At 41.7% G+C, this 27,616-nt stretch overlaps 1 protein-coding gene across 1 annotated transcript in view; it reads left to right on the top strand.

Moving 5' to 3' along the window:
* HSD11B1 (hydroxysteroid (11-beta) dehydrogenase 1) overlaps window positions 1–16,606 on the top strand; it is a 28,010-nt gene extending 11,404 nt beyond the window's left edge. Inside the window, exons 5-6 of the mRNA XM_012638339.1 lie at window positions 14,329–14,472; window positions 15,962–16,606. Of these exons, the coding sequence (XP_012493793.1) occupies window positions 14,329–14,472; window positions 15,962–16,179 (362 nt within the window). The 3' untranslated portion in view covers window positions 16,180–16,606. The remainder of the gene's footprint in view (window positions 1–14,328; window positions 14,473–15,961) is intronic.
* Window positions 16,607–27,616: the final 11,010 nt, after the last annotated feature.

Genomic DNA, 27,616 nt, shown 5'->3' with positions numbered 1-27,616 from the left:
GTAGGAGAGTGGATTTTGTGAGCTTTTGTGAGTGGAGAAGCCTGATAGACACCACCTGAATCAAACTATCAAGGTTAATTAACATCACCAGTAATGAGACAAATTGAAATCGTGGATCACCTGATGGGATACAATGTGAAAAACAGAAATTACTTCTGTGAACCTGGCAAAAATGCATAGCCTGACTGAATCGAAGAAACATCAGACAAACCCAAACTAAGGGACATTCATCAATAGCACACTGGTAAATATTTAACAACCAGCTCTCCAGAAGGGAAAAATCAGAAATCCTAATTGGTAGCATTTCCATGGTGTGACTATTCCCATGATGACCATGATGTCAACTTGCTTGCGAAATTCGTGAACATTTAACAATCAGCTCTCACAATCTAGTGTGAGCCAACTCAAGCATATCAGCTTGTACAAAATAACTGGCTGTACTCTTCAACAGTGTCAATGTCATTAAAAATCGAGGGAAAACTGAGAAATTGTTTCATATCAAAGGATACTTAAGAGTCATGACAACTAAATGCAACACGTGATCCTCGATTGGATTCTTTTGCTATAAAAGATATTATTGGGGTAAGTATCAAGATATGAATGGGGTCTGTGGATTAGATAACAAGGATACATCAATGTTACTATAGTGAATTGAATGGTGGCCCTGAAAAAGATATATCCCCTGCCACCACATTGATTTCAGATTTCCTGACTCCAGAACTGTGAGAGAATAAATTTCAGTGTCTTAAGCCACCTAGCTTGTAATAATGTGTTATGGCAGCCCTAGGAAACTAATACATTACTTCCCTCATTTTGATGGTTGTGTTGTGATTATGTAAGAGTGTCACTATGTATAAGAGATGAACACGAAAGTATTTGAGGGTGATGGGACATAGGATCAGCAATGACCTCAATTATAGTATTACTCTCAAGTGGCTCAGGAAAAGAAAAATAGGTTGTGTGTACTATTCTTGCAACTTTTCTATAAATTTGAGATCATTTCAAAAGAAAAAAAATCCACATCCTAGTGATTTTGGAGGAAGTAGGAGAGTGGATTTTGTGAGGCTTTTTCATGAGTTCTTTAGAGCTCCCCTGCGGGGGACACCACCACTCTATCCTAGGCCTTTGCGGGTCCCTTGGTGTGGGCAAAGCCTTCTCTAGCTCACTACTTTCAGTTCGGCTTCATCCTCAGCTCCCCGGCTTTGATCAGCTCAGCCCTCTTGGCTCAGTTCACTCTACCATGCCTGGGCAGGTGGTCCCAGGCTAGCCCCCTTCCAGAGGATCCACATTTGGCCTGTGGGAGGCTGGCTTTTGGAGGACATAGTTGAACTTAACAATGCACTCAGCTTTGTTCTCAGGTGAGGGCAGTCCCAGCCCTACATCTTGCCTTTAGACTTTCAGGTGTGAGTCAAATACCAGTCCAAAATTCCAGGCCACACTTGTAAACTTCTCTTGAGGCCTCTCTCATGTGGCTTAAGGTGAGGGGGATACAACTGCCTCCCCTGCACCTTGGTGGACAAACATATAGGACACTGACTACTCCCTTTTCCAAGCACAGCTATTTAGGCTGGACATTGGTAATTAGGTAACACTGGCAGAACTGGTTTGAGCATACCCTTCAACTGTGGGGGTTCTTCAGATCTATTATTTTATTCTTGCCTTAGGAGATATGCTGATACTCTGAGACAATAGGAGAAACCACATTTCACATTCTGTCAACAGGCCCCATACCTACACAGAAATGTTCATGCCAAAGTCACCTTGTGAAATTTAGTAGCAGGTTTTATCTTATATATCTCCTGCAGCATTTTATATTGTTTCAACACCATACACTCCTCCCTTGTCGTGAGCCGAAACAGTCCCCTATGTTTCCTCTAGCCACCCTAATTGACTCTTCTCGGTCTTTAGGTTCCTCTTCATCTCCGCAACCGTATTGTTGGTTTCCTTGGGATTCTTCCAACCTAAACCCTCTTCTCTTTTCATTCAACACATTCTCCGTTGGCAATCCCATCCATTCCCATTGCTTCAGTTATCACTGGCTTGTGGGTTGTCTCAGTGCTTAGGACGAGGGCCTCAGAGCCTGGAGAAGACAGGTGGATTTATCTTGAAAACCCAACTCAACCCAAACAACTCAAGAGTTTAGACAATGAGCGTCTCAGGTGAGGAAAGATATTAGGAAGAGCTGGGAAAAAAGGAGGCAGGATCTAGGATGAGTTTCCAGCCTCAAAGCCATTTAGATATGGTAACTCTCATATTGGGGCTCACTCCGTAGAGGCTAGAGCTGGTTTGCCTGGGGTGGCTCTGAAAGTGTGAAGCCAGGCAGGAATGAAGCTTTTCAGTCCTGTAGGCTTTCTTCTGAGCTCTCAATTAAAGCAGTCTAAAATCCGCCTTTGAAATGGAAATCATTTCAAAATCTCAGCAAGGCAGTTGGGGGTGGTGGGTGGAGAGGGGATGAACAAAAGCACGGAGGCCTCTTTGACCTCCCCTGCTCAGCTAACGAGGCCCAGTGCATAGTTTTTCTGCCAGCTCTCTGGCTCTTGCTGTTTCTACAGTGGCTAAGTCCCAGCATTTCTGGGACAGAGCTAATTGCAAACATTCTGTCCCATTTATCACCACATCTGCACTCTTCCTTGTCAGACTCCATATCCCATATTTTGCTTCAGAAAATATGGTCATCATAGCTCTGTTTCTTTGTGTTCTAAAACTTCTCAGAAGAGAAATCTAGCTGAGAATAGCTCCATTCTCTTACAGAAGCCAACATTCAACCCTTGGACAAAAGCACTCAGGCTTCTGATCCCCTCACTTTCATGCCTCTTCATGCACATTAAAACAGGACCTTTATTTACTTATTAATTGTGTTTAATTAAGCTCATACCCTGGCATATTTTTTTTTTAACGGGAATTGAACAAGTGGATCTCGTAGGGTGCAGTCAAAAAAGGACTCGATTCTTTCCTTCTCTGCCCATTCAAATCTCTTCTCTGGGCAACTCTTCCCCGAGCCTGAGTGTGAGCTGGGGCACAGTAACGCTTTTCTGATCACTCCGGGATAATAAAAGACCCTCTGGCGGCCTCCAGTCCCGAGGGCAGTCTCACTTCTTGTTTTTTTCTTTTTTTTTTTTAATACCATATTTTTACTGTAGCAGTCTCACTTCAGAATAGTTAAAATGTAATTTAACTTTAATTAATGCTTCCCCCCTCATCACTGGAACTGCTGTTAATAGGAAACCTGAGATCGGGAAGGGAGATGTGTTCGGCCTTTCCTCCCTTTTCACATCTCCTCCTCACTCACCAGGCTCCTCTAGCCTCTCTTGGGTTAAAGATAAGGGGAGAATGCAGGAAAGAAGATAAGTTAGGAGTAGGAAAGGTCCTTTCCTAAGTAGGAAAGGTCTTACTTAGCTGTCACCCAACTAATACTGCGTTGGTCTCCTCTGGCCCCAGCAGACACGCAGAGCTCATACTCTCGGATTTGGTGGATGATCAAATCTGACTCTTGCACTGAATGTTTTTGTGGATACTTTGGAGGACCTTTCTGGAATATTAGTAGTTCTTTCTATGATTGGGGCGGTATTTGCTTATGTTATTTCCCTCAGGCCATGGGAATGCAGTGGGACTATAGGAAAATACACTCACCAGTTCAGGCCGTCCTTTTGGGCAGGATTGGGAATGGTTCCAGGGTAGAAGGGAAGAGCCCTGGGACAAGGTCCACAGGGTGGTGAGCAGAGTGTGGGCTGGATTTCAGGTCCACCTACAAGGGAGAGTTCCTTTGTGCATGAAACAGTTGGCACTAGCAAAGCGGTGGCCTCACCCACAGCCACAGCCTCTCAGGTTGGGTCAGACTCCAGTCGTGCTCCTCAAATGGGTGCTCCTCAAACTCCCGGGGACAAGCTCTCCAGGAGGTCCCTTTGAAGTTACTCTCACAAGGCTTGATGTGAGGGGAAGCCCCCACCCCTTCTTCTTGGAAGATCAGTGAGACACTGCCAGTTTCATCTCCCTGACCCCTACTCTCTCTGGCCTCCTCATCTTCAGTCCCTTTGCTCCCTTGGGATGATTGAGGATCTGTTTGTTGCAAGCCCATTTTTGGTGTTTTGAGTTGGTTTGTTTGTGCCACCACCTCCCATGTAAGCACACAGGTAGTCTGGAACCTGTTTTCAGAACATGGAGGCATCTGCCAATTACCGCGGTGTTCTCTGTTCTCAGCCTTTGAACCTCAGCTGAAACCGATGCAGGGAAAGTCAAATTAAAAAATTCTGTTACACATTGTTTATTTCATGTTGACCAGGACTTTGAACTCACAGAACCTTTTTTTAAAAAATAAAAATCTGGGTTTTTAGAGAGGCTTTTCCCTCTTAGACTTTAGGAAATTTCTAAATGTATTTTACATAGAGCAAAATGCAGAGATTTCCTCATACAAACTAATTAGCGTTATGTGGGAAAATGTTGAGGAACAGTACCTATGAATAGGAATCATACTTTAATTAAATGCAGCGAGGTTGTTAGGGCATAATGAGAACCTGGGAGATTTTTTAATATTATCTTCTTTCCTCCACCCCCTGCTTTTTGATATCTTCCAGCTTTCCTTTAGTGAGCCTAGACTGGTTCACAAGCCTTTTCTGCAATTTCAAAATCCAAAAAGATATGGGAGTTGGTGGGGGGGGGAAGAAATGGGAAAAAAAAAATAAAGCTCTGAAAACTAAGAGTTTTCTTTTCATAATTAATTCTACAAAATTAATTTAACCTGAACTGAGAGAGGCTACTGAAAGCCTTTATGTCAGTGTGAATTTTCAAATGCTTTAGTGCAGAAATAACAATGTGTTTTTTTACAAGATGCCTCCCCAGACCCTACTGGCAGTATGATCAATATACAGTATGTGTTCCATACTACCATTTAAAACCCCAAAATAATTCTGAATTCCATAACGCATCTAGCCTTAAGAGTTTTGGATAAGTGCTTATAAGTCTGTACTTTCGTAAAGGAGAAAATATAATGAACTTTGTTATTATTTTTCTTGCCCTATTAGCTTCTCACTGCCTAACTCACTCATTCCTGATCCTAGTCTTTGGACGAGCCCCACCTCCGTGGCCTTTAATGCACTTACTCTCATCAAAACAGAGTTCAGAACTTACCTCCTCCAGGTGGAGTTTCCTGATTAGTCCAATGTCTGTCTTCACCTGAATATCCAGTTTAGATTTGGAACACATGTTCTCCAAAGTCATACCAGTTTGGACTTAATAACTCATAATTCAGTGACTGCTCACTCAGCTGTCATTGTGGAACTTCAGCCTCTTCCAAAGACGTTCTCTCCCCATTTCTTCCCACAGTTCCTATTGAGGTACAATCAGCTTATGCTGCCATGCCTTTCCTGCTCCCGCACTCAATCTCAAAACCCACCATAAATATGGTTTGTGGATAAAGCCACTCTTTGCTACTGAAGCCTTCAGCAAAGCCCTCCACTCCAGAACACCGACTAGAAGAATCAGGGGATGGAGGGGGTGCAAATTTGCAGGTTAACAGGCTCTACACATGGTCCTCATGCGCATTGAATTTGAGAACTACTGGCTTAAAGGTTTATAAATCAATGGCAAGTCACAAAATTTGAGAGATGAAATACGGTTATAATGAATGTCAACAACAGCTGCAGCCATAGGTAGTTATGTTACAGTGTATCTCATATATAATCTTCATACTAAAGGCTAATAATTTTTCAGTAGTTTTTGTCCAATCTTGACCCTTGCATAACAATTCAGTATTTTTTTTTTTCACCACTTAAAAACATTTTTGAAACCGTGTATCTATGTCATGAATTTTTCAGGAAGTTTTCTGTCATGTCTGGCTCCTTCCCTACCTCTCTGCTTTCTTCTGCTTTCTCTTTCTTTCTCTCTTATCTTCTCCTTCTCTCCTGCAAAACCATTTAGGATTCCTCTTTGTACCCTGAGCATAATTAAGGATAGGAAATGTGATGGGCCGAGCTCCGCGAGTGGTATAAAAATCACTGCTGCAGGAATTCAGACTATGACTTCTCATGGTGTCTTACTTCTGAATCTCTGCTGCCATCCAGACAAACACATTAAATGTCACAGTTAATATATTTGTTGTCATCTAGCAGGGTGTAGTGGGCTGAATGGTGGCCCCTCGCCAAAAGATATGTCCACCTGGAACCTGTGAATGTGACCTTATAGGAACATACATAAGGTCCTTGCAAATGTCATGAAGTTAAAATCTCGAGATGAAATCATCCTGGATTATCTGAGGGTGCCTAAATCCAATGACAAGTGTCCTTATAAGAAGAGTAAAAGACACAGAAGAGAAAGTGATGTGAAGATGGAGGCAGAGACTGGAGCGATGCATCTCCAAGGCAAGGAACACCGAGAACTGCCCACAGACGAGAGAAGCTGGAAGAGAAAAGGAAGGATTCTCTGCTAGAGCCTCTAGAGGGAACGTGGCTATGCCGACACTCTGGTTTTGGACTTCTGGCTTCCAGAACTGCAAGAGAATACACTTCTGTTTCCTTAAGCTACCACGTTTGTGGTACTTTGTTACAGCAGCCCTAGGATATGAATACAAAGGGCCTCGGAGTGACTAGCCCTATTTATGAGTACCCTCATCTGTCAGTATAGAAGTGAAAATAATGCTGCTATTCATAAATTTTGCCTATTTTGGACTTAACTGTCAAAACAGAGAAAGTCCTCACCAATATAGGAAGAGCTGGATTTGACAAATGGATCCTGGAAAATATTCATATAAGGAACAGTAGCTTCTATAGAAGAAATACCACCAAGTGCTTAAAAGTGTAGGCCACTAGAGTCAAATTTGAATCCTGGTATGATTCCTGGTACTCCCACTCATTAATCTTGCAACCTTTTTTTTTTTTTTTTTTTTTTAGACAGAGTCTCACTCTTTTTGCCCGGGCTAGAGTGAGTGCCGTCACGTCAGCCTAGCTCACAGCAACCTCAGAATCCTGGGCTCAAGTGATCCTTCTGCCTCAGCCTCCCGAGTAGCTGGGACTACAGGCATGCGCCACCATGCCCGGCTAATTTTTTCTATATATTTTTAGTTGTCTGATTAATTTCTTTCTATTTTTAGTAGAGGCGGGGTCTCGCTCTTACTCAGGCTGGTTTCGAAGTCCTGAGCTCAAACAATCCGCCCGCTTCGGCCTCCCAGAGTGCTAGGATTACAGGCGTGAGCCACCGCGCCCAGCCCCTAACCTTCCAACTTTGAGCAGTTATTTAGCCTTTAGACTTGAGACTGGCACATGAGAACTAAACAAATGTTAGCTCCTATTTAGCTCCATTTTTTTGTGGTTATGTTTGCTCCGTATGCCTGCTTATCTCTGCAGGACACTTGTCTCTGCTCGCTTGTCTCTTCCCATGGCTGGAAATGGCTACCCCAGTCCAACGCTGATATGACCTTTTGGTTCAAAAATCCAACAGCAGCAATCAGAGTCATTGGGTCGCTTATTTCAGTTTCTTAAAAGAGAGACTATGTGCTCACTTCGGCAGCCCATGTACTAAAATTGGAATGATACAGGGAAGATCAGTGTGGCCCTTGCATGAGGATGACACGCAAGTTCGTGAAATGTTCCACATTTTAAAAAATAAATAGATAAATAAAAATGAAAGAGAGACTATGATGTGTGTTCAAGTCAGTGTGCACATTAGCTATCACTGGGCCAACCTTCTATGGCCAGAAAGACAAAGTCTCTTTGAAGGGGGTAGGGGCAGGAAGACCATGGCAAGCATTTCTAGCACACTGCAGCTTTTCAAATTTGATGTATTCAAACCTATTTATATCTTCCATCATAGTGTATGCTTTCAATTTCATCCTTTAAAAAGTAGATCTTACTTTGAGAGCAGAAATTCGCTTATAGCTTATTTTATTATTTGATTTTCCACATATCCTCTCAAATCTAATTTGAATTTATTTATTAGAATGGCATTTTTCTCTTCTCCAAGTAACTAGCTATTTGTCCCAACATGATTTTTCGAATAGCTCACACTTTTCTCACCAATTTGAATACTACTACTGCGAACAATAATAGCATTTTCTGAATGCTCTCTATGTGCCAGAGTTTGTGCTAAGTATATTACATGGATTATTTCAGCTTGGTTTTATTATTATCCACATATTACAGCTAAGAAATGGCATACTTGGGATTCACATCCAGGTCATCTAACTCTAGAGCTCATATTTTTAACTACTATGCTATTCTTATAAATAATTTGGATCTATTTTTGTATCAAACAATAAGGAAAAGTATTGACATGACTGGAAGTCCAGATGTGGGGCGGGCTTCACAGTTGACTTGGCTCAAGCTCAATGTCCCCGTGATTCTCTTGGCTCTGCTCTCTTCCATGTGTGGCTTCATCTTCAGGCTGACAGTGAGATAGCTGCAGCAATTCCAGCCTCCATATCCATGCACAAAAATGTCCATCAGAAGAAAAAGAGGATTGCCGCTCTCAGAAAATCTTCCAGAAGAACAAAGAACTTTCTGAGACACTCCAACAAAATTCTCCTCAAGTCCCATTGGTCCAAAATGGGCCACATGGCCATTTCTGTATTAATTGAGAGTAAGAAGGATAGGATTAAATAGATTATATAAACTCACTCCTAAAGTTAGAGATGATGTCAGCTTTCCTTTGGCACATGGGCTGCATAGAAGTGGACTATCAATAAGGATTAAGTTCAGCTCTCAGATGCAGAAAACCTAAAATAACAGTGGATTAAACAAGTTAGAAGGTAAATCAAGTCTGAAGGTAGGCAATATAGGGCTAGTATGGTAGCTCCATGGTCAGCCAGATTCCCTTCTTCTATCTCAATGCTCTGCCATTCTCAACCTGTGACTTCTACCTCATGGTTCAAGATAGCTCTGGAGCCATAGCCATCAATCATATCCACCTTCAGGCACCAATAAGGAAGAAGGAGTGGGAAAGGAGAGACTGGCTTCTTTTAAGGACATGTCTCAACTCTAATACCAAAACCAGATGAAGACGCAATAGAAAAAGAAAACTACAGGTCAATATCCCTGATGAACATAAATGCAAAAATCCTCAACAAAGTACTAGCAAACAGAATTCAACAACACATTAAAAAGAGCATTCACCATGATCAAGTGGGATTCGTCCCAGGGAAGCAAGGATGGTTCAACATATGCAAATCAATAAATGTGACACATCACATCAACATAACCAAGGACAAAAACCATATAATCATCTCAACAGATGGTGAAAGAACATTTGATAAAATTCAACATCTCTTCATGATGAAAATCCTCAACAAATTGGGTATAGAAGGAACATACCTCAACATGATAAAGGCCATATATTACAAACCCACAGCTAATATCTTACTGAATGGGGAAAAATTGGAAGCCTTTCCACTAAGATTTGCAATAAGACAAGAATTCCAACTTTCACCACATTTTTATTCAACATAGTACTGGAAGTTCTAGCCAGAGCAATTAAGTAAGAGAAAGAAATAAAGGGCATCCAAGTTGGAAAGGAAGTAGTCAAATTATCCTTGTTTGCCAATGACATGATCTGATATTTAGAAAAACTTAAAGGCTCCACCAAAAAATTCCTAGAACTTATCAATTAATTCAGTAAACTTACAGGATAAAAAATGAATATACAAAAATCAGTAGCATTTCTATACACTAGCAGCAATCAATCTGAAAAAAAATCAAGAAAGCAATATCATATACAACAGCTAGCAAAAATTTAAAGTACCTAGGCATAAATTTAATCAAAGGAGTTAAAGATCTCTATAAGGAAAACTATAAAACACTGATGAAAGAAATTGAAGAAGACACAAAAAATGGAAAATTATCTTATGCTTATGGATTGCAAGAATTAATATTATTAAAATGACCATACTACCCAAAGTGATCTACAGATTCAATGCAATTCCTATCAAAATACCAATGGTATTTTTCACAGAAATAGAAAAAACAATCCTAAAATTCGCGTGTAACCGCAAAAGACTCAGAATAGCCCAAGAAATCCTAAGCAAAAAGAGTAAATCTGGAGGCATCACACCATCTGATTTCAAATTATACTACAAAGCTAGAGTAACCAAAAGAGCATGGTACTGGCATAAAAACAGACACATGAACCAATGGAACAGAATAGAGAACCCAGAAGTAAATCCATACACATACAGCCAACTCATTTTTAGCAAAGGCACCAAAAGCATACAATGGGAAAGGACATGCTCTTTAATAAATGGTGCTGGGAAAACTGGATATCCATATGCAGAAGAACGAAACTAGATCCCCATCTTTCGCCATATACAAAAATCAACTCAAAGTGGATTAAATACTTAAATGTAAGACCCAAACTATAAAACTACTAGAAGAAAACCTTGGGGAAATGCTACAGGACATTGGTCTGGGCGAAGATTTTTGGGGTAAGGCCTCAAAAGTACAGACAACTAAAGCAAAAATAGACAAATGGGATTACAACAAGCTAAAAATCTTCTGCAAAGCAAAGGAAACAATTAACAAAGTGAAGAGACAACCTACAGAATGAGAGAAAATATTTGCAAATTATCCATTTGAAGAGGATTAATAACCAGAATATATAAGGAACTCAAACAACTCAATAGCAAAAACACAAATAATCAGATTTTAAAATGGACAAAAGACCTGAATAGACATTTCTCAAAAGAAGACATACAAATGGCCAACAGGTATATCAAGAAATGCTCAACATCACTAATCATCAGGGAGATGCAAATCAAAACCACAATGAGATATCATCTTACCCCAGTTGGAATAGCTTTATCAAAAAGACAAAAAATAACAAACGTAGGTGAGAATGTGGAAAAAGAGGAATGCTCATACACTGTTGGTGGGAATGTAAAGTAGTACAGACACTATGGAAAATAGTACAGAGGTTCCTCAAAAAACTAAAAATAAAATAGTATTATATGATCCAGCTATTCCACTGCTGGGTATATATCCAAAAGAAAAGAAATCAGTATATCCAAGAGATATCTGCACCCTCATGTTTATTGCAGCACTATTCACAATAGCCAAGATACGGAATCAACCTAAGTGTTCATCAGTGAATGAATTGATAAAGAAAATGTGGTATATATTACAATGTAATATTATTCAACCATAAAAAAGAATAAAATCCAGTCATTTGCAGCAAGATGGACGGATCTGGAGGTTATTATGTTAATTAAATTAGCCAGGCACAGAAAGACAAATATCACATGTTCTCACTCATATGTGGGAGCTAAAACAGTTGATCTTATGGAGGTAGAGGGTAAAATAGTAGTTATCACAGGCTTGGAAGTGAAGAGGACTGGGGGTGATGATGTTGGTTAATGGATACAAAAATAGAAATAGACAGAAGGAATAAGTTTTTAGTATTCGATAGTATAGTAAAGAAATTACAGTTAACAAACATTATTGTATATTTCAAATAGCTAGAATTGTAATATTCCCAACACAAACTAAAAAATGTTTGACCTGACAGATATCCCAATTACCCTGACTTGCTCATTACACATTGTATGCATGTATCAAAATATTACATGTACCCCACAAATATGCACAACTATGATATATTCTTTAAAAATACAAAAAAAAAAGTATGTGTCCCAGAAGTTACAAGATACATTTCTGCTTACATTCCATTAGACAGAACTTTGTCAGTTGACAACATCTTGCTGACTGGAGCTGTTATCTGTGACTTTATTCTAGATAACTATGAGCCCAGCTACAAATCAGGGATTTTACTACTACGAAAAAAGGGCAGAAAATATATTGAGAGAATCCTAGCAGTCTCTACAAAAGGTAGAAACATCAACTCAATTGGGGTTCTGTTGGAGAGTAAGAAAAGAGAACTAAATGCCAGTAAGGCAACCAACAATGTGCCCTTCAGCGCTGCTTGGGTCATCGAACTAGCCACTAGCTTGGTGGTATGAGATACTCTGTGTTGGACATCCTGTGTCATGCTGATTCCTGGAACTTGGCTAGGGAGTCATCCCAAGCCAAAATTCATGATTGAGGATGTAGTTAGAGTCGTCCCGTAAAGAAATAAGTTTGCATTTGTTTATTTGTAAGAGTTCTTTATTGAGGATTGGGAATATTAAGCTTTTGTTTGTCTAATACGTTGCAAATGGTTTTCTAGTTTATCATTTGCCCTCTACCTTTATACTAACGTTATTACACTTGTTTTGACATACAGAAATTTTACATTTTATAATATCAGATATTCTTTGCCTTTATATTTTTTTAACTTTTCTACTAGAATGATCTTTCATAACCAAGGACCTAATATTCACCTATATTATTTCTTTTTCTAATCAAATTATTTTTGTGTCATTCAGAAGTTACATTTGGCTGTACATGTAAGAAAAACCCCACTTACAGCAGCTTAACAAAGGCAAGTTCCTTTTTTTCAGGTAATAAGTTCAGCACTGGTTTGCTGGACTTATGATGTCTTTAAGAATCCAAGCTCATTTCACATTTCTGTTTCACTATAATTAACATTTAGCTTTTCCTCAAGCTCACAAAATGACTGCTACAATTCTGGCCATCATATTTGAAGTTCATTTAAGGAGCAAAGAAGAAGGGAAAAATGTACAGGTTGCATGCCACCTGAATCCATCTAATTTATCAGGAAGTCAATAGCTTTCCTAGAAACTCCACCTGTTAGATTTCTCATTGGCCAGAACTATCACATGGCCAATTAGAGCAAGAAAATCTTGGGGAGATGAGTATTTTAATCTGAGTTCTTTGCTATCCTGAACAAAATCAGATTCTATTATTAAAGGAGGAGAAATGAAAATTGGATAGACAACACTGTCATAATTTTTCATCTAAAATTTTTTGGCTATATGATATAAAACAAGGAATTAACTTAATTTTTTCCAATTAGTTAAACAACTTTCCCAGCATCTTTATTAAATAACCCATCCTTTTTTCATTGATTTGGCACACAACTACATTATGTTTTTAAATATATAAAATTTCCAATTCCAGTAATATCAGAGTGGTACCTAAAAGAGTATCCTTCCTCAGGGAGGAAGCTTTGGAAAAGACATAGAAAACAACCATTTAAAGCACTATAGAGTAACCAAAAGCAGACAGAAACTGGAGGGCTATCGACACTTGGAAGAAGAAATAACACTAGGATACTAGGCGAGTTTCCCAATTTTATAGCTGTATGACTAAGTGCAGCCCCAATCAGTGCCATATCTGGGGTAGAAACCTGCCATCTTACTAGCTTGAAGAGTCAGAAGAAATAGGTTAAGGTTACTATAGCAGCCAGAAAGTAAAAGCGAATATCCTGGAAAGGAGAGAGCCACAGTGGGAAACACAATTCTATATATAATCTCTGCCCAAATCTCTAGTCGTTCTCTGAACTACACATGAACAGTGCAGACACAAAGCATCCAAGTTAAGATTCAAATAATTGAACAGAGATTTCAGTTAGTACTTACTGCAAGAGATACAGAGTTTCACCCAAGTTAACTTCCCACTTTAAAAATAATCAACACCCTTTGGGGGAATATCACAGAATCCAGAGACTCTACAACATATCATTCACAATATCCAGGATACAATATAAAATTACCCCACATACAAGAATGGTAAATGTGACCCATACTCAGTAGGAAAGGCAATAAAGATCAATCCTAAAATGACCCTGATGCTAGAATTGGCAGACAAGGATTTTAAATTGGTAGTTGTAACAATGCTCACCAAAGAGTATGAAGTCTTGGTTCACTTCTACTCCCTCCTCTTGTAAAGGCTATAAAGAATAGGTTATCCTATTAGGCATATGTCCACATATGCTCCCAAAAACTGCAGTGAGAATTAACCAGGCTGATGAAAGTTTATTAAAAAATAGTTATTTTGAGTAAAATAGCAAACACAGGGGTTTTTATCCCCTTTATGGAGAAAATAAAATATACTCTTTCCATTATCAATGACAGACCACTGAGTTGACAGCTCTGATCAAGCCTTTGGATCTCCAGCTTTCTTGGGTCAGAGGTGGAAGAGTTAGCAGCTGTGGGATTACATGGCTCTTTTGTAGCCCAGTTTGTTTACCACCCTTACTAAAAACCTAACAAATCCCTCTTCAATGAAGGCTGTCCTGCAGCCCACCCCCACCCTATACCTTCACTATCTTAATGTTTTTCTTTTTAAAAGTCAATATAGCAGGATAATTTCTATAGGGAATAGAGAGAAACTAAAACTCCAAGGGGTAAAAGGACTCCATAGGGGTTATAAAGCCTGCTACAGATAAAGATCAGCTCCATCAGAAGCTGAAACGGATCATCTGGTTAACCCATTTTTTTAATTTATCATTTAGGGAAAATGGCCCAACCACTGATTGCTCCCTATTCTGCAAGCAAGTTTGCTCTCGATGGGTTCTTCTCCTCCATCAGGAAGGAACACTCGGTGGCCAAGATCAATGTGTCAATCACTCTCTGTGTTCTCGGCCTCATAAACACAGGTAAGGTCAAGACATTGGAATAAATGACATGCAGATGGACTGTCTGCCTTACCATTGTGGGTAAAGAAGGGTGCTGAACTCCCTGACATATGCGTAATGTACTAAGAACCGGCAACAGAAAGCGCTAGCTCTCTCATTTAATAAGCACTTCTGTCACTAGTGGAGCCTGTGGCCACTCTTTGACCACCCTCCTTTCCATGTTGACCACCAAGTTTTCTGAGAGTCACCACATTCATCACCTAACCCTTTTCTGAATACCTTATGTCCTCATGGACACTCGATAGGCATTACTTTTCTATACGAGACTTACCAAGTACAAGTTTGTTTTTCTTAATAACATCACCAGTAGTAAGACATATTGGTACCATGAACCCTTTGATATGATGCACTGAGAAGGACGCAACATTTTTGCGGTATCCTTGCCAAAAATGCATAACCTCACTCTAATCGTAAGAGAACAGTGGACAAACCCAAATCAAGGAACGTTTTATGAAACAATTGATCAGTAATCTTCGAAAGTGTCAAAGCCATGAGAGACAAGGAAAGGTTGAAGAGCTGTCACAGAAAAAGTGAAGAAAAAGAAAAAGAAAGAACGAAAAAGAAGAAGAAATCACTACTGAGTGCAATCCTGGATAAGATCCAGGAACATCAAAAGGACATTAGTGAAAACATTAGGTCTATAGTTTAGTTAATAATATTGTACCAATTCTATGATTGTATCTGCTCTAGATCATTGCACAATGGCTACGTGTGGTGTTACAATTAGGGCGAGCAGGGTGTGGAATGTAAGGGGGCATTTTGTACAATTTGTACAACTATTCTTTAAGTCCAAATATAAGTTTATCTAAAACATGTGGCAAGTATTATAAGAAAATCTTCTTTAAAGAGTAATTGAGTAGTAGTGACAGAACAATTGAGAGAGAGAGAAAGACAGGCACAGAAGGGAACAAGAAAGGGATGGAGAAAGACAGAAGCTATGCAAGAAGGATGTAAACACTTTGACGGACAAAGAAGTGAAAGCAGTTAATGTGAAAGAAAGCAAAAGCCTGGGTTCTTGTCTATCTCTTCCTCTTACAAGACAGTAAGTCATTGTCCTACAGCGCTCTGTTTCTGCCCACTGACACTTCCCATTAGCTACTGAGTCATTATGAGACTTCTGTCCTCATTCTGTTCCCCCATATGACTCCCCTGTCCCAACCAAAACACCCAAGAGAAAAGTATGATTCAGATCTCCCAACTAATCACCTCTAACTGCCCCCACGAATCTGCATCTAGAAAGGCAGGGCCCCTATTAACATTAAGGTCTCTCTGTCCAACAGGCTATAAACATACCCAGTCTCTCCATGTATTCCTTAGAGGGCCTGTGAGGCTTGCAGAGCAAACACTGGCAAACAGCCCCTGACAGCTAAGCTGTCCGTGTCTGCAGGCCTTCCATCACGTGGACTCTGTTAGTCCTGGGTAACTCTATTCTTCCCTTGTCATTCTACAGATGTAGCCATGAAGGCAGTTTCTGGGGTACTGAATCTACAAGCATCTCCAAAGGAGGAATGTGCCCTGGAGATCATCAAAGGGGCAGCCCTGCGCCAAGAGGAAATATATTATGGCGGCTCACTCTGGATCTCTTTCCTGCTAGGAAATCCAGGGAGGAGAATAATGGAATTTCTCTTCCTCAGTTACTATAATATGGACAGATTTGTAAACAACTAGGAATTCCCTTAGGGCTAAGCATGCTGAGGGATCTTGGGACTGTTCTGCTTGATATTTATCTGGGCTCTGTTCATGAAGGTATCTTCCCAGAGCGGTAAGTAGGGTGTCCCCAGAGAAACACAAGTCATGGGTCTCATCTGCAAATTGGAAGGAGTTCCTCTAACACTTGCACAGTGGAAATGTAATTATAATGAATGTCATGAACCACTACAGCCTGCAGTTGTAAAATAGATAGCAACCATAGGTATAATTACAAGGTAGTTATATCAAGTTTATCTCTTATATGTAATAACATATGATGCTTAATACAATATTAATTATAATAAAGGTCACATAAACTTTATAAATTCAAAACTGGTAGCTATAACTTGAGTTCATTCAGTGTGGTTCCTACTACACAAATGAAATTTTTCAATGTTCATTTCTTGTTTTGTGGTCTAAACCTTTTATCTGTTCCTAAGTTGAAGAAATTACCTTAGTCTTCATTTGGTGGACATCATGTCTTTATCATTTCTGTAAATTTCAAATACTCTTTATGTTATTGTGCATTACTCCTCTGGGAAGGAAGACACCTGGGCATGAGTCACTAGGGCAAACCCAGGGAAATGGAGCCTAGAAACTTGAGCCACAGAATGTATGCCCGTTTATTGCTCTCAGAGTACATCAAGCATCTATACTTTACCTGTGAACACTAAACTGGATATTGGAAGTTTGGAGAGGAGGAGTTGGAGTTCAAATCCTGCCACTCACTTATTTAGACATTTATTCATTCAACAAATATTTATCAAACACTTGCTAGGTATCACCTGACTGTGATCAAATGGGAAACAAAACAGGTATATAAACAACTCAGCAAAGCCCTATACCGGTCAGGGCTCAACAGGTAAGAGCACCCTCAAATTGGGTAATTTTAGTAGAGTTTAATAAAAAGAGGACTATTTACAAAAGTGTGGGTAAGGCATCGGGAAATCACAAGAGATAGTGTAGTATCTCAGGGGTAGTTGCAACTGTTTCTACCCCAAGGCCCACAGGGATAAGAGGAGAGACCTGTTACAAGAACCCAGACCTGTTTGGAAATAGCCACATGGCAGGAGCTGTGATATTCAGCTAAGGGATGCAGCCAGCCCACCAAGGACCATGAAGGAGGGATCTTGGGGAACAAACACCCCAGCCTTACTCTCTTCCCACGCTCTAACCTCTGGCCAGTGCTTCACCTCAGCTGCTTCGATCAGGCAAGGGAGCAGATTGGTACAGACCATACAGGTCAACTTCCCCATCCAGAGAGCAGACGGCAAAGGGTAGAGAGTGTTCTGGAGGGGCAGATGGAGTACATCCAGCAGGAACCTAATACTCCCAAACATAGAGCTTCCACAGTGAGTAACGCTGGGACATGGGATGTGGGCCTGGAAGCCCAGGGGAAATTTCCTTTTCCCACCTCTGAATCTAAATGGCTGGGCAGCAGAGCAGATTGGAGTTTACTGAGCCTACTAGCCACATGGACGAGGAGCTGGATCTGAGAGTGTGAATACAGCTGGACTTTTCTTAGAAAGAGGTCCTTCCCAGCCTATGCTGAGAACGGAGGAGCAGGAGAGGCCTGCCTCCATCTGTGTGTGAGAAAATAAATCAAAAACATAAAGTCTGGTTTCTGACCTGAGACACATCCACACTAGTAAAATGTGGTCTAATAGATGTCTCAGTTTCTGACCAATCAGATTAACACCCCCTCAGGCTCTTGTAGAAATGAGTCTCCCGCTTCACAGTAAGGATATGGAGTACAGTAATTCCTTTACTGAGGGGTGGAGACAATATTAAAACGCAGTTAGAATTTGTTTGGGGAGACGTTAAACTTTCTAAATGAGGCTTTCCTCAGAATCCAAAGGGGGAAGATCTGGCCAGGTGTGGTAGCTCGTGCCTGTAGTCCCAGCTACTAGGGAGGCTGAGGCAGGAGGATCGCTTGAGGTGAGGAGTTTGAGGTTGCTGTGAGCTATGATGACACCATTGCACTCTAGCCCGGGCAACAGAGGGAGACTCTGTCTCAAAAAAAAGGAGGTGGGGATGGGGAAGATCTCAAAAAGTAGGTCTGAGAACTGAAACCATCTACACCCACATAGCTTATTATCTTCACTAACATGACATTAAAATTCCATTCTGTTTATGAGCATGACTTTACTCTTCCAAGAAACTCTTGTTCAGGAAGATAAATGTTGCAAACCCATTTAAAAGGGTTTGACTTTTCAATAGATAGCATCAAATGACTGTTAGTCTTACAGACTTCACTGTGCTCGCCAATCTCAAACTATGTCATCATGACCCTTACCCAATCCTAGTCAAGCCACCACACTGAAGCCCCACCTTAAAATAGACTCCAATACCTGATAAACACCCTGGCTTTGCCCTCTCCACTCTGAGAGTCTACTATGACTCCATCAAGGTAGTATTGCCCATTACCTGGGTAAGCAATGAACTCAGCTCTGCCTTATCAACAAGTTGTTCCAATGGTCCTTTAAGGGAGCCAGCATTCAACAAGCCCTTCCCCAGGGCCCTCATCCAGTTCCTAACCTGGCTCCTCTGCCCCTTAAATATCTGCCCCCATCGCTCAGGAGTGGCAGGTGTTCCAGCAGCTGGAGCCAATCTCCAATTTCAGTGGTACCAGCAATACAAAGGCCCTTGTCATTGGACAAGTTCCACTTAAAAGAACCAAGCCCTCCTAGCTCACTTTACCATGAGCTCAAAAATATATATACAAGGATGTCCATTTTTACATCATATGTGGAATCCAGATGTGTACCACTCACTTCTCACCCACATGAACATAAAAATTCAGCATCTCTGTAGATTCCAAAAGCAATTCCTCTCTCACTGAACATACAAGTGAGCAATATAACATTTTCCAAGTATTTCAGAGGGGAGAAGACTGGGTGTGCATTCATTGTGCACATCATTTAACTCAAAAGATTCCACTTGCCCATGTACCTCTCAAAGTGCTTCCCCCAGCCTTCGCCTCTCATCTAACTCTGACCCCCAGGGAATCCAGCCTCCACCCTCCTTCTTCTTGCTCATTTATTATGCCCAGTTGATTCTGACTCTAGCTTTAGGCTACACGGCAATATCCTTTTTAACAAAAATAGTCTCTTCCCTCAAAGGAATTATTGTACAAACTGTTAGGAAAATAAACATTTCACCAAATATTACATTTGTAGTAGACAAAAAAATTGAAAACAACCTCCGTGTCTACTCATAGGAAAATGTTTAAATTATAGGACATGGATATTATGTAATCACTACGTCCTGATAACAAGAATCAAATCAATTTTTATGTACTCACATGGAAGGAACTCCAGGGTATACTGTTAAGTATATAAAACAAGTTGCTTACAAATATGTGTAATATAATTCCATTTATGTTTAAAATTTATATATATATATATATATATGGAATGAGGGGGTGTATGGGGTGGGGGTGGGGGTGGGTGTGTGTGTGTATGGAACGTGAAGGCTAACCAACATAAAGCTCTGTTCTAAGACCCAACAAAATTAGGAATGGCTTTCTTCTGGGGAATAGACCTGTGACTCTTAAAATGGCAGGGCTGTGGGTTGAATTGCATTCCTCCCCCACAAAATCTATATTGACACCCTAATCCCTAGTACCTCAGAACAGGACCTTATTTGGAAATAGATCACTCCAAATATAATGAGTTATGTTAAGATGAGGTCACGCTGGATTAGGGTGGGCAACATAGCCAGTGTCATTGTAAGAAGGTGGCCATGGAAAGGCAAAGACACACAGGGAGAACACCTTGTGATGACAGAGGCAGAGAGTCCAGGGGTGCAGCTGCAGGTCAGAGAACATCAAGGATTGACGACGTCCACCCGAAGCTAAGGAGAGGCAAGGAAGGATTCTCCCTGAAGGGTCTCAAAGGCAGTATGGCCCTACCCACAACTTGATTCTAGTCTTCTACAAATTTCTATTGTTTTAACCCACCCAGTTTGTGTTCCTTTGTTATGGCAGCCCTAGGAAACTAATACAGGCAGTAATGTCATAATCTTGAGTTCCCAACAAAGACAAGTCAAGGGGTACATATCCCCAACTCAGAATTTCACTTCTAGGAATCCTGACACACAAATGTGATCTGATTCAAACAGAATCCTGTCACACCTCCCTCAAAACCCATAATGATCCCATCTCATTCAGAGCAAAGGCTATAGTCCTTACCAAGACTACAAATCCTACGTGATCTGGATCTCATTAGCTCATCTCTACTCTTCTCCCTGCCTGTCCCCAGCTACACCGGCCTCCCACCTATTCCTGGAGCGTGCCAAACAGGCGTCCATTCTCTGTGCCTAGAACGGCCCACACGGCCGGCTGGCTTACTTCCAGCAGATCTCCACTCAAAAGCTGCCTCTCAATGAAGCCTTCCTCAGCCATCCTCAATAAAATTTCAAACCCATCCCGAAATGGTATATCTCTCTTCCCTGCTCTCTTTTTCTCCTTAGCACTTAACGGTGTATATGTTGTTGCTCATTTATCTTGTTTATTGTCTGTCCCTGTTCCAGTTACTATGGCTACATGACAAACCATCCGAAAACTCAGTGGCTTAAAACATAAAACAACATTTGCTTCACTCGCAAATCTGTAATCTGAGCAGGGCTCAGCAGGGATAGTTAATTTCTGCTCCACTCAGCAAAGATGGGGTGGCTCAAAGGTGGGATCATCTAGAAGCTCTGCTGTGCACATGTCTGGTGCCTGTGCTGGAGAGACCTGTATAGCTGGGGACTGGAATAAGTAGGGCACCTTGGGTGTCTGGAATGGGCAGTACATCTCGGGCACCTGGACCAGGCAGGACACTTTGGACACCTAAAATAGATAGGGCACTTTGCGCACCAGCAACAGGAAGGGCACCTTGGGCACCTGGAACAGATAGAGCACCATGGGCATCTCTATCTTTGCATGGTTTCTCCACGTGGTGTCTTTGAATGGCAGCTTTAGGGTTGCCAGACTTCTTAGAGGGCCTCAGGGATCCAACAGAAAGTATCCCAAGAGAAAGAGCCAGGCAGAAGCTATATTGCCTTTTAGGACTGACCATACGTTTTTGGTCAAAGCGGTTCTGAAGACCCATCCCATTTCAAGGGACGGGAATACAGACCCCACCTCTTGATGGAGGAGTGTCAAGGAGGGTACAATACCTCCTGCCATAGGCCTCCAGCTAGAATATTGGCTTCCTGAGGGCAGGAGTTTTGTCTGTTTAGTTCACTGTACCCCGGCACCCAGGTGCTGAGGCAGAGAAGATTGAGAGGTGTCTGGGTGCAAGTGACAAACTGTTGTGCCAGACTCAGAGTCAGTCACTCTGAGGGTGACACAAACAGAGCAAGAAGCCAGGTATGCGAGAGCCAAGGCGCTGTAGATTGCCAACAGGACGGGGCGGGAGGGCTGATTAGGAGTTGAGGAGATGAATGCTGAGACAGGAGCATGATCAGATGACAAATGCTTAGCCAAAGTCAAGTTAAAATTAGGTTTGCCTTCAGTCTGGACGTTTAAGAGTTCTCCTTGGGCCCAAACACATAGTAAGATTTCAGCCCGTGTTCAATATAAAGCAACCTTCCCTGATTCCACTCACTTATGGCTATTTGACAACAACGGGGAGCAAGAGAAGATATGAAAGCTACGAGCCAATATTTATAAGTGAATATTACACTAAGCCTCTGGTCTTTTCCAGATCTTGTAAATGTTTAACACCTAGCTCTCCAGAAAAAGGCAGGGGGTGGTGGCAGCCTCAAGTTGCTGATTTGTATGTAGCATTTGCCCGTATCCATGATGAATATACTCTCACCACGGCCGGTTTCAAGCCACCAATATGGCATCACTGCACATGGATTAGGCAGGACGGACACCTTCAGCTCTCTCAAGCCGGTGTAACTGGCTGCAGCACACCACCACGACTTTGACTTTCCACATTCTTGACAGAATTAGTCATTCTTAAGGACACGGTTCACTGCCTCTCTCCCCCTCCAGGCCTCGAAGTCAAAGTCTGATAACATGAGTCAAATTGGCATTTATTTTTTTTTTCCTGTCAACAAACACAGCCAAGCTGACCAGCAGAATGACTAGCCATCTTTTTTCTACCACTACCGGGAAAAGGGAGGAAACAGGGCTCCTAAAGACACAGGACACTCACACTCTTCACTTCTAAGTGTGCCAGCACCTTGCATGAAGTCAACAGCCTAGACCCAAGTGTCAGAGGGCCCTGCAGTGATGACGTTTATGTTTGTTAGCACCGCATCCCCCTGGGAGTGACAGAAAGCACAACTGTCTGACAGTGGCCGGATCAAGCAGAGACTTATTTTCCTCTCGTAACAAAAAGTCTGGGTGGGGCAGACCGGGGCCTTCAGGGACCCGGGCTCCTCCTCTCTTTCCACGCAGCTACCCATCCTCCTCCTTGTTGCTGTGTGGTCACAACATAGCTGCCCCGCCTTCAGCATCGCTCGGTGTTTCAGACAAGAGAAAGAGGAAGGTGAAGGACAAAAGATGTGCACCAGCTGAATTTGACCCTGGCAAGGGGAGAGGAGAGGCTGAGAAATAGAGTTTTCGGCTGGGCACACTGCCACCCCAAACAAATTGAGGTTCTGTTAGGCAACCAGTAGTGTTTGTCGTAAGGGTCAATCACCACAGAAGCAGGAAGCACAGCCAGAGAGGAAGGACGCGATTCCTAAGATGTCAGGCTGTACCATGCTGACAGTATCTGCTCCCCTGGTCCTAATCGGTCACGGCTCTCCCCATGCTGGGGGGAATCCTAGGCCTCCTGTGTCATCAGATTCCCCCTTGAGAAAGTGATCAAAGGGCCTCGATGTCAGTAGGAGGGAGCCCTGAGGCACAGGGGACAGGCATCCTAGCTTCTGTTCCCAGAGAGCTCCTTCTCAAGGACAGTTAAGTGCCTCCTCACGACCAAGTCTTTCCCCAGAGCTTCTGTGCTACTGTTCTGCACACAGACTGGACCTTTCTCCTTGGCCGGACTGCTCTGGCCAGCATGTCAGACCCACCACACAGCACAGTCCATGGCAAACTCCAAAGCACTGGGTCAGAGATTCTCCAGAGCAGTGGTCTGCAAAACTTTTGATCACACGCTTCACTATTAAAAACTGATTAAGCATATGTACTTCTAAAAGATAAATAGTTACTATTTATATGACATATGCATATAGTAGTTACTAACAGAAAACATATGCAGAAATAGAAATCTTAAAAGAACAAGCTAAAAATAAATAGACACAGCTGGTGGAGGAGACTCAGTCCCCGCACTCTGGCCATGCCTGGTGGGGCCCACCAGCTGCCCAGTGCCCAGCATGGCCCTGGTAGGCAACATGCAGGGCCCAGCAGCTCTGCTATGCTGCTGGAGGCGCACGGCACACTGCCCCATGCATTAGAGCTGGCCGCCACGCAGCAGGGTGGCGTGCTGGTGTGTGCCTCGGTGAGCATGTTGTGTGCACTGCAGACGCCCACCAATTACTTCCTGGTGTCCCTGGCAGTGGCTGACGTGGCCATGGGGCTGTCCCTCCCTCTTTGCCATCTCTATCCGCCTTCTGCACTGACTGCCACAGCTGCCTCCTGCTCGCCTGCGTGGTGCTCAGGCTCACACAGCTCCCTCTTCAGCCTCCGGGCCATGGCTGTCCACAGCTATCTGGCCATCCCCATCCTGCTCAAGTATAAAAGTTCAGTCACTGAGACCCAATCAAGACGAGTCATTGCTGTCCTCTGAGTCCTTGCCATCAGATTGACACTGTTCCAGGGGTGAAACAGGACAGACAGGGCCACCAACAATCGTACGGAGCCCTGGGACAGAAGCACAAATGGAAGCTGCTGCCCTGTGAAGTGTGAGGATGTGGTCCCCAGGAGCTACATGCTATATTTCAATGTCTTTGGGTGCGTGCTGCCCCCACTGCTCATAATGCTGGAGATCTCCATCTTCACAGTGGCCTGCAGGCAGTTTCAGCTCACCAATATGCTAATCAAGGACCACTCTCCAGCGGGAGATCCACTCAGCCAAGTCACTGGCCATGATCGTGGTGATGTTTTGCTCTGTGCTAGCTACCAGTGAGTGCCATCAACTGTGTCGCTTTTTCAGCTATCCTGGGCTAAATATAAGCTCAACAGGGCAGTGAACATGGCCATTCTCCTGTCACAGGCCAATTCAGTTATCGGTCCCATTGTCTCTGCCTACTGGAACTGAGACTTCTGCTGTACTTTTCACAAAATCATCCACAGGCATGCTCTCTGCCAGACTGAGTGGGAAGGGGAAGGTTGGTTCACAGCCTGCTCTCGATGTGGGCCCATGACCTAGGCTCTGGCCTCTTCGAGGAGAAGCACAAACTCACGATAAACAAAGGGACAGATCATGACTGGCTGGTTTTCATGGTGAAAGACAGCTACACCTGATGGGCATACAGGCTGCCTCTTTTGAGCATTTCCCTGGAGTTACCACATATCTAGCTAATATATACACGCTATTAGTAGGCTCCAAGGGTTGACAAATATATTTATGGCTCTATTCGGCTGCTCTTACTAACCATTGCAAGTAATGGCTGATACTGATGGCTTGAATAGATTCTAAAAGACTGTTTTGTTTTGGAGTCTGCCTCATTTATGGTAGAAAATGACAGAAACTATTTTACTATGAAATACTGAGAACTGTTATAATGCAAATATTTTTAAACTTAGATGCAATGGAAAAATAAAAGTCGACTGTACTAAAAATATATACTTGTTCCTAGGAAGGCAGCCAGGAAAATTAAAAGTATAACTCTTCAATCAAGAACCTGCCATATTAATTTAGGGAAAGATATTCTCATGAGTTTTTAAATAAAATTATCATCACATAACAATTTTAGGCTCCATTCTTTTCTATATACAGAAAACTACCCTAGAGGTAAAACTGGAGAAATGGCATTCCTCCTCTATCAAATTACTCTTTCTAGAGCTACGCAGAGAATTTTACTTCTCTCTCAAGTTCAAGTTTGGCCAAGTTCTTGGAACCTAAGGTGTGAAAAGTTTACCAAAATTATATAGCTATGTATGTATATCAGGTGAAACAAAAATAAAACTTTTTAAAAAATAAAATAAATAGAAATTCCAATATTTTATTTCCATATTCTAGTAGTTCCTCCTACATGTCCCCTTTGGTGACCAAGGCTCTAAAGTTGCGTTAGAGAAAGAAGTCAGCACATGTTATGTTTCTGACCAGTCTTTTGGGACCTGAGTTATGAGATAAACCTTCCCTTGGCTAGGGTGACTTCCCTTTCCCCTCTTAGGGTACTGTACTGTAGAACCCATCATCCCTTCTGGCATTGCCTGCTGTCCAGGGAATTTTCTAAGAGCCCACATTTTTCTTCATTAATGCTGAGCCCAGAGCCCTGGGACACATATGCTAATCAAGTTCCAAAAGCATCTGTTAATTTCTCAAGGGAGATATGAAACCAAACCAATTTTCAGTATTAAGGGAAAAGAAAAACACATTGGCTACTCTCATGTAGGTGTTCATGAAGTTTTACAAAGTCTCCAGCAACTCCGCCTCGATATCAACATCTCATTGCCCACCCCAACACCCCAGATCTCCATCCCACCCTTAGGAGGTCACCAGTTCATGGAGAATGTCAAAACAATCAGGGTATCCCTAACATGTTAGATTCAACTCCCGCTCAGCAATTCTTAATCTAAGCGCTCTCGTTTTTTAAAAGGTGGATAGAGCAGGGGGTGGGGATGGGAACAGGCCAAATGTGAAAAGATAAGGCAGATGAGAACAGAGAGAATTTTTAAAAAGGTAAAATAGGACTTAGAGCCCCAATGACCAGGCCAAAAAGCCAGGAGGAGCAGAAATAAACCTACACAGATCCAGAACACACAGGATGAGGAAATGGACCTAGAACCAAAGGTAATGCCACAAGTAGAAAGGGGGGGAGGAATGGATTCTTATTATTTAATAGACTTTATTTTTTAGAACAGTTTTAGGTTCACAGCAAAACTGAGCAGAATGCACAGAGAGTTCCCATATACCCCTCGCCCCCACACATGCATAATCTCCTCAACTATCAACATCCTTCTCCAGAGTGGTACATTTGTCACAACTGATGAAGCTACACTGACACATTGTTATGACCCAAAGTCCGTAATTTACATTACAGTTCATTCTTGGTGCCATACATTCTATGGGTTTGGACCGATGTACATTGACACATATCCACAATTGTACTATCATACAGTTCTAAAAATCGTCTGTACTCAACCTATTCATCCCTCCTTCTACCTAATTCTTGGAAACCACTGATTTTTTTTACATTTGGAGCATTATTTTCTCAAATATGCTCTCTGCCCTGTTCTCTCTTTCATCTCCTCTTGGCATTCCAATTACGTGTATGATAAATTGCTTGATATTTTACCACAGTGCTTGGATGTTCTGTTATTGTTTCCCACCCCCTTTGTGTTTTATTTTGGGTAATTTCTGTTGATTAATCTTCAATTTCACCAATTCTTTCCTCAGCATTGTTGGATCTACTGATGATCCCATCGAAGGCATTTGTTTGTTGCTGTGTGTTTGTTATCTAGCATTTCCTTTTGATTCCCTCTTTGAGTTTCCATCTCTATGTTGACATTACCATCTGGTCTTGCATATGGACTATTTTTCCCTTTAGATTCTTTAACATAGTAGTTATTGTTAAATTCACTGGCTGATAATTCCAATATCTGTATCATATTGGAATTTGGTTCTGGTCATTTATTTATCTCTTCTGACTGTGTTTTTTCTTGCCTTTTGGCATAGATTGATAGTTTTCCTTTTCTTATTTATATTTGAGGTATACAACATGAGGAAACATTCCACAAAATGAAATGTCAGCCAATGGACCAGGAGAAAATATTTGCAAACCATATATCAGATAAGGGGTTAATACCCAAAATATATAAGGAACACACACCACTCAATAGCAAAAAAACAAATAATCAGATCAAAATATGGGCAAAGAACCTGAATAGACATTTCCCAAAGAAGACAAAAATGGCCAGTAGGTATGCCCAACATCACTAATCATCAGGGAAATGTAAATCAAAACTACAATGAGATATCCCCTCACATAGGCTAGAATAGCTATTGCCAAAAAAACAAGAGATAACAAGTGTTGGCAAGGGTGTGGCAAAAAGGAAACTTTTGTACACTGTTGGTGGGAATGTAGACTGGTTTGGTGACTATGAAAAACAATTGATACGGAGGTTTCTAAAGAAATTAAAAATAGAACCACCATATGTGACTCAGCAGTCCCTCTGCTGAGTATATATCCAAAGGAAATGAAATCTCAACCTCTTAAAAATATCTGCACCCCCATGTTCATCACAGCATTATTCACGATAGCCAAGATATAGGAACAACCAAAGTGTCCATTGGCGGGTGAATAAAAT

Source organism: Propithecus coquereli, unplaced genomic scaffold (assembly GCF_000956105.1).
Source record: "Propithecus coquereli isolate 6110/MARCELLA unplaced genomic scaffold, Pcoq_1.0 Scaffold129, whole genome shotgun sequence".
NCBI lineage: Eukaryota > Metazoa > Chordata > Mammalia > Primates > Indriidae > Propithecus > Propithecus coquereli.
This window is presented reverse-complemented; position numbering and strand designations above follow the sequence as displayed.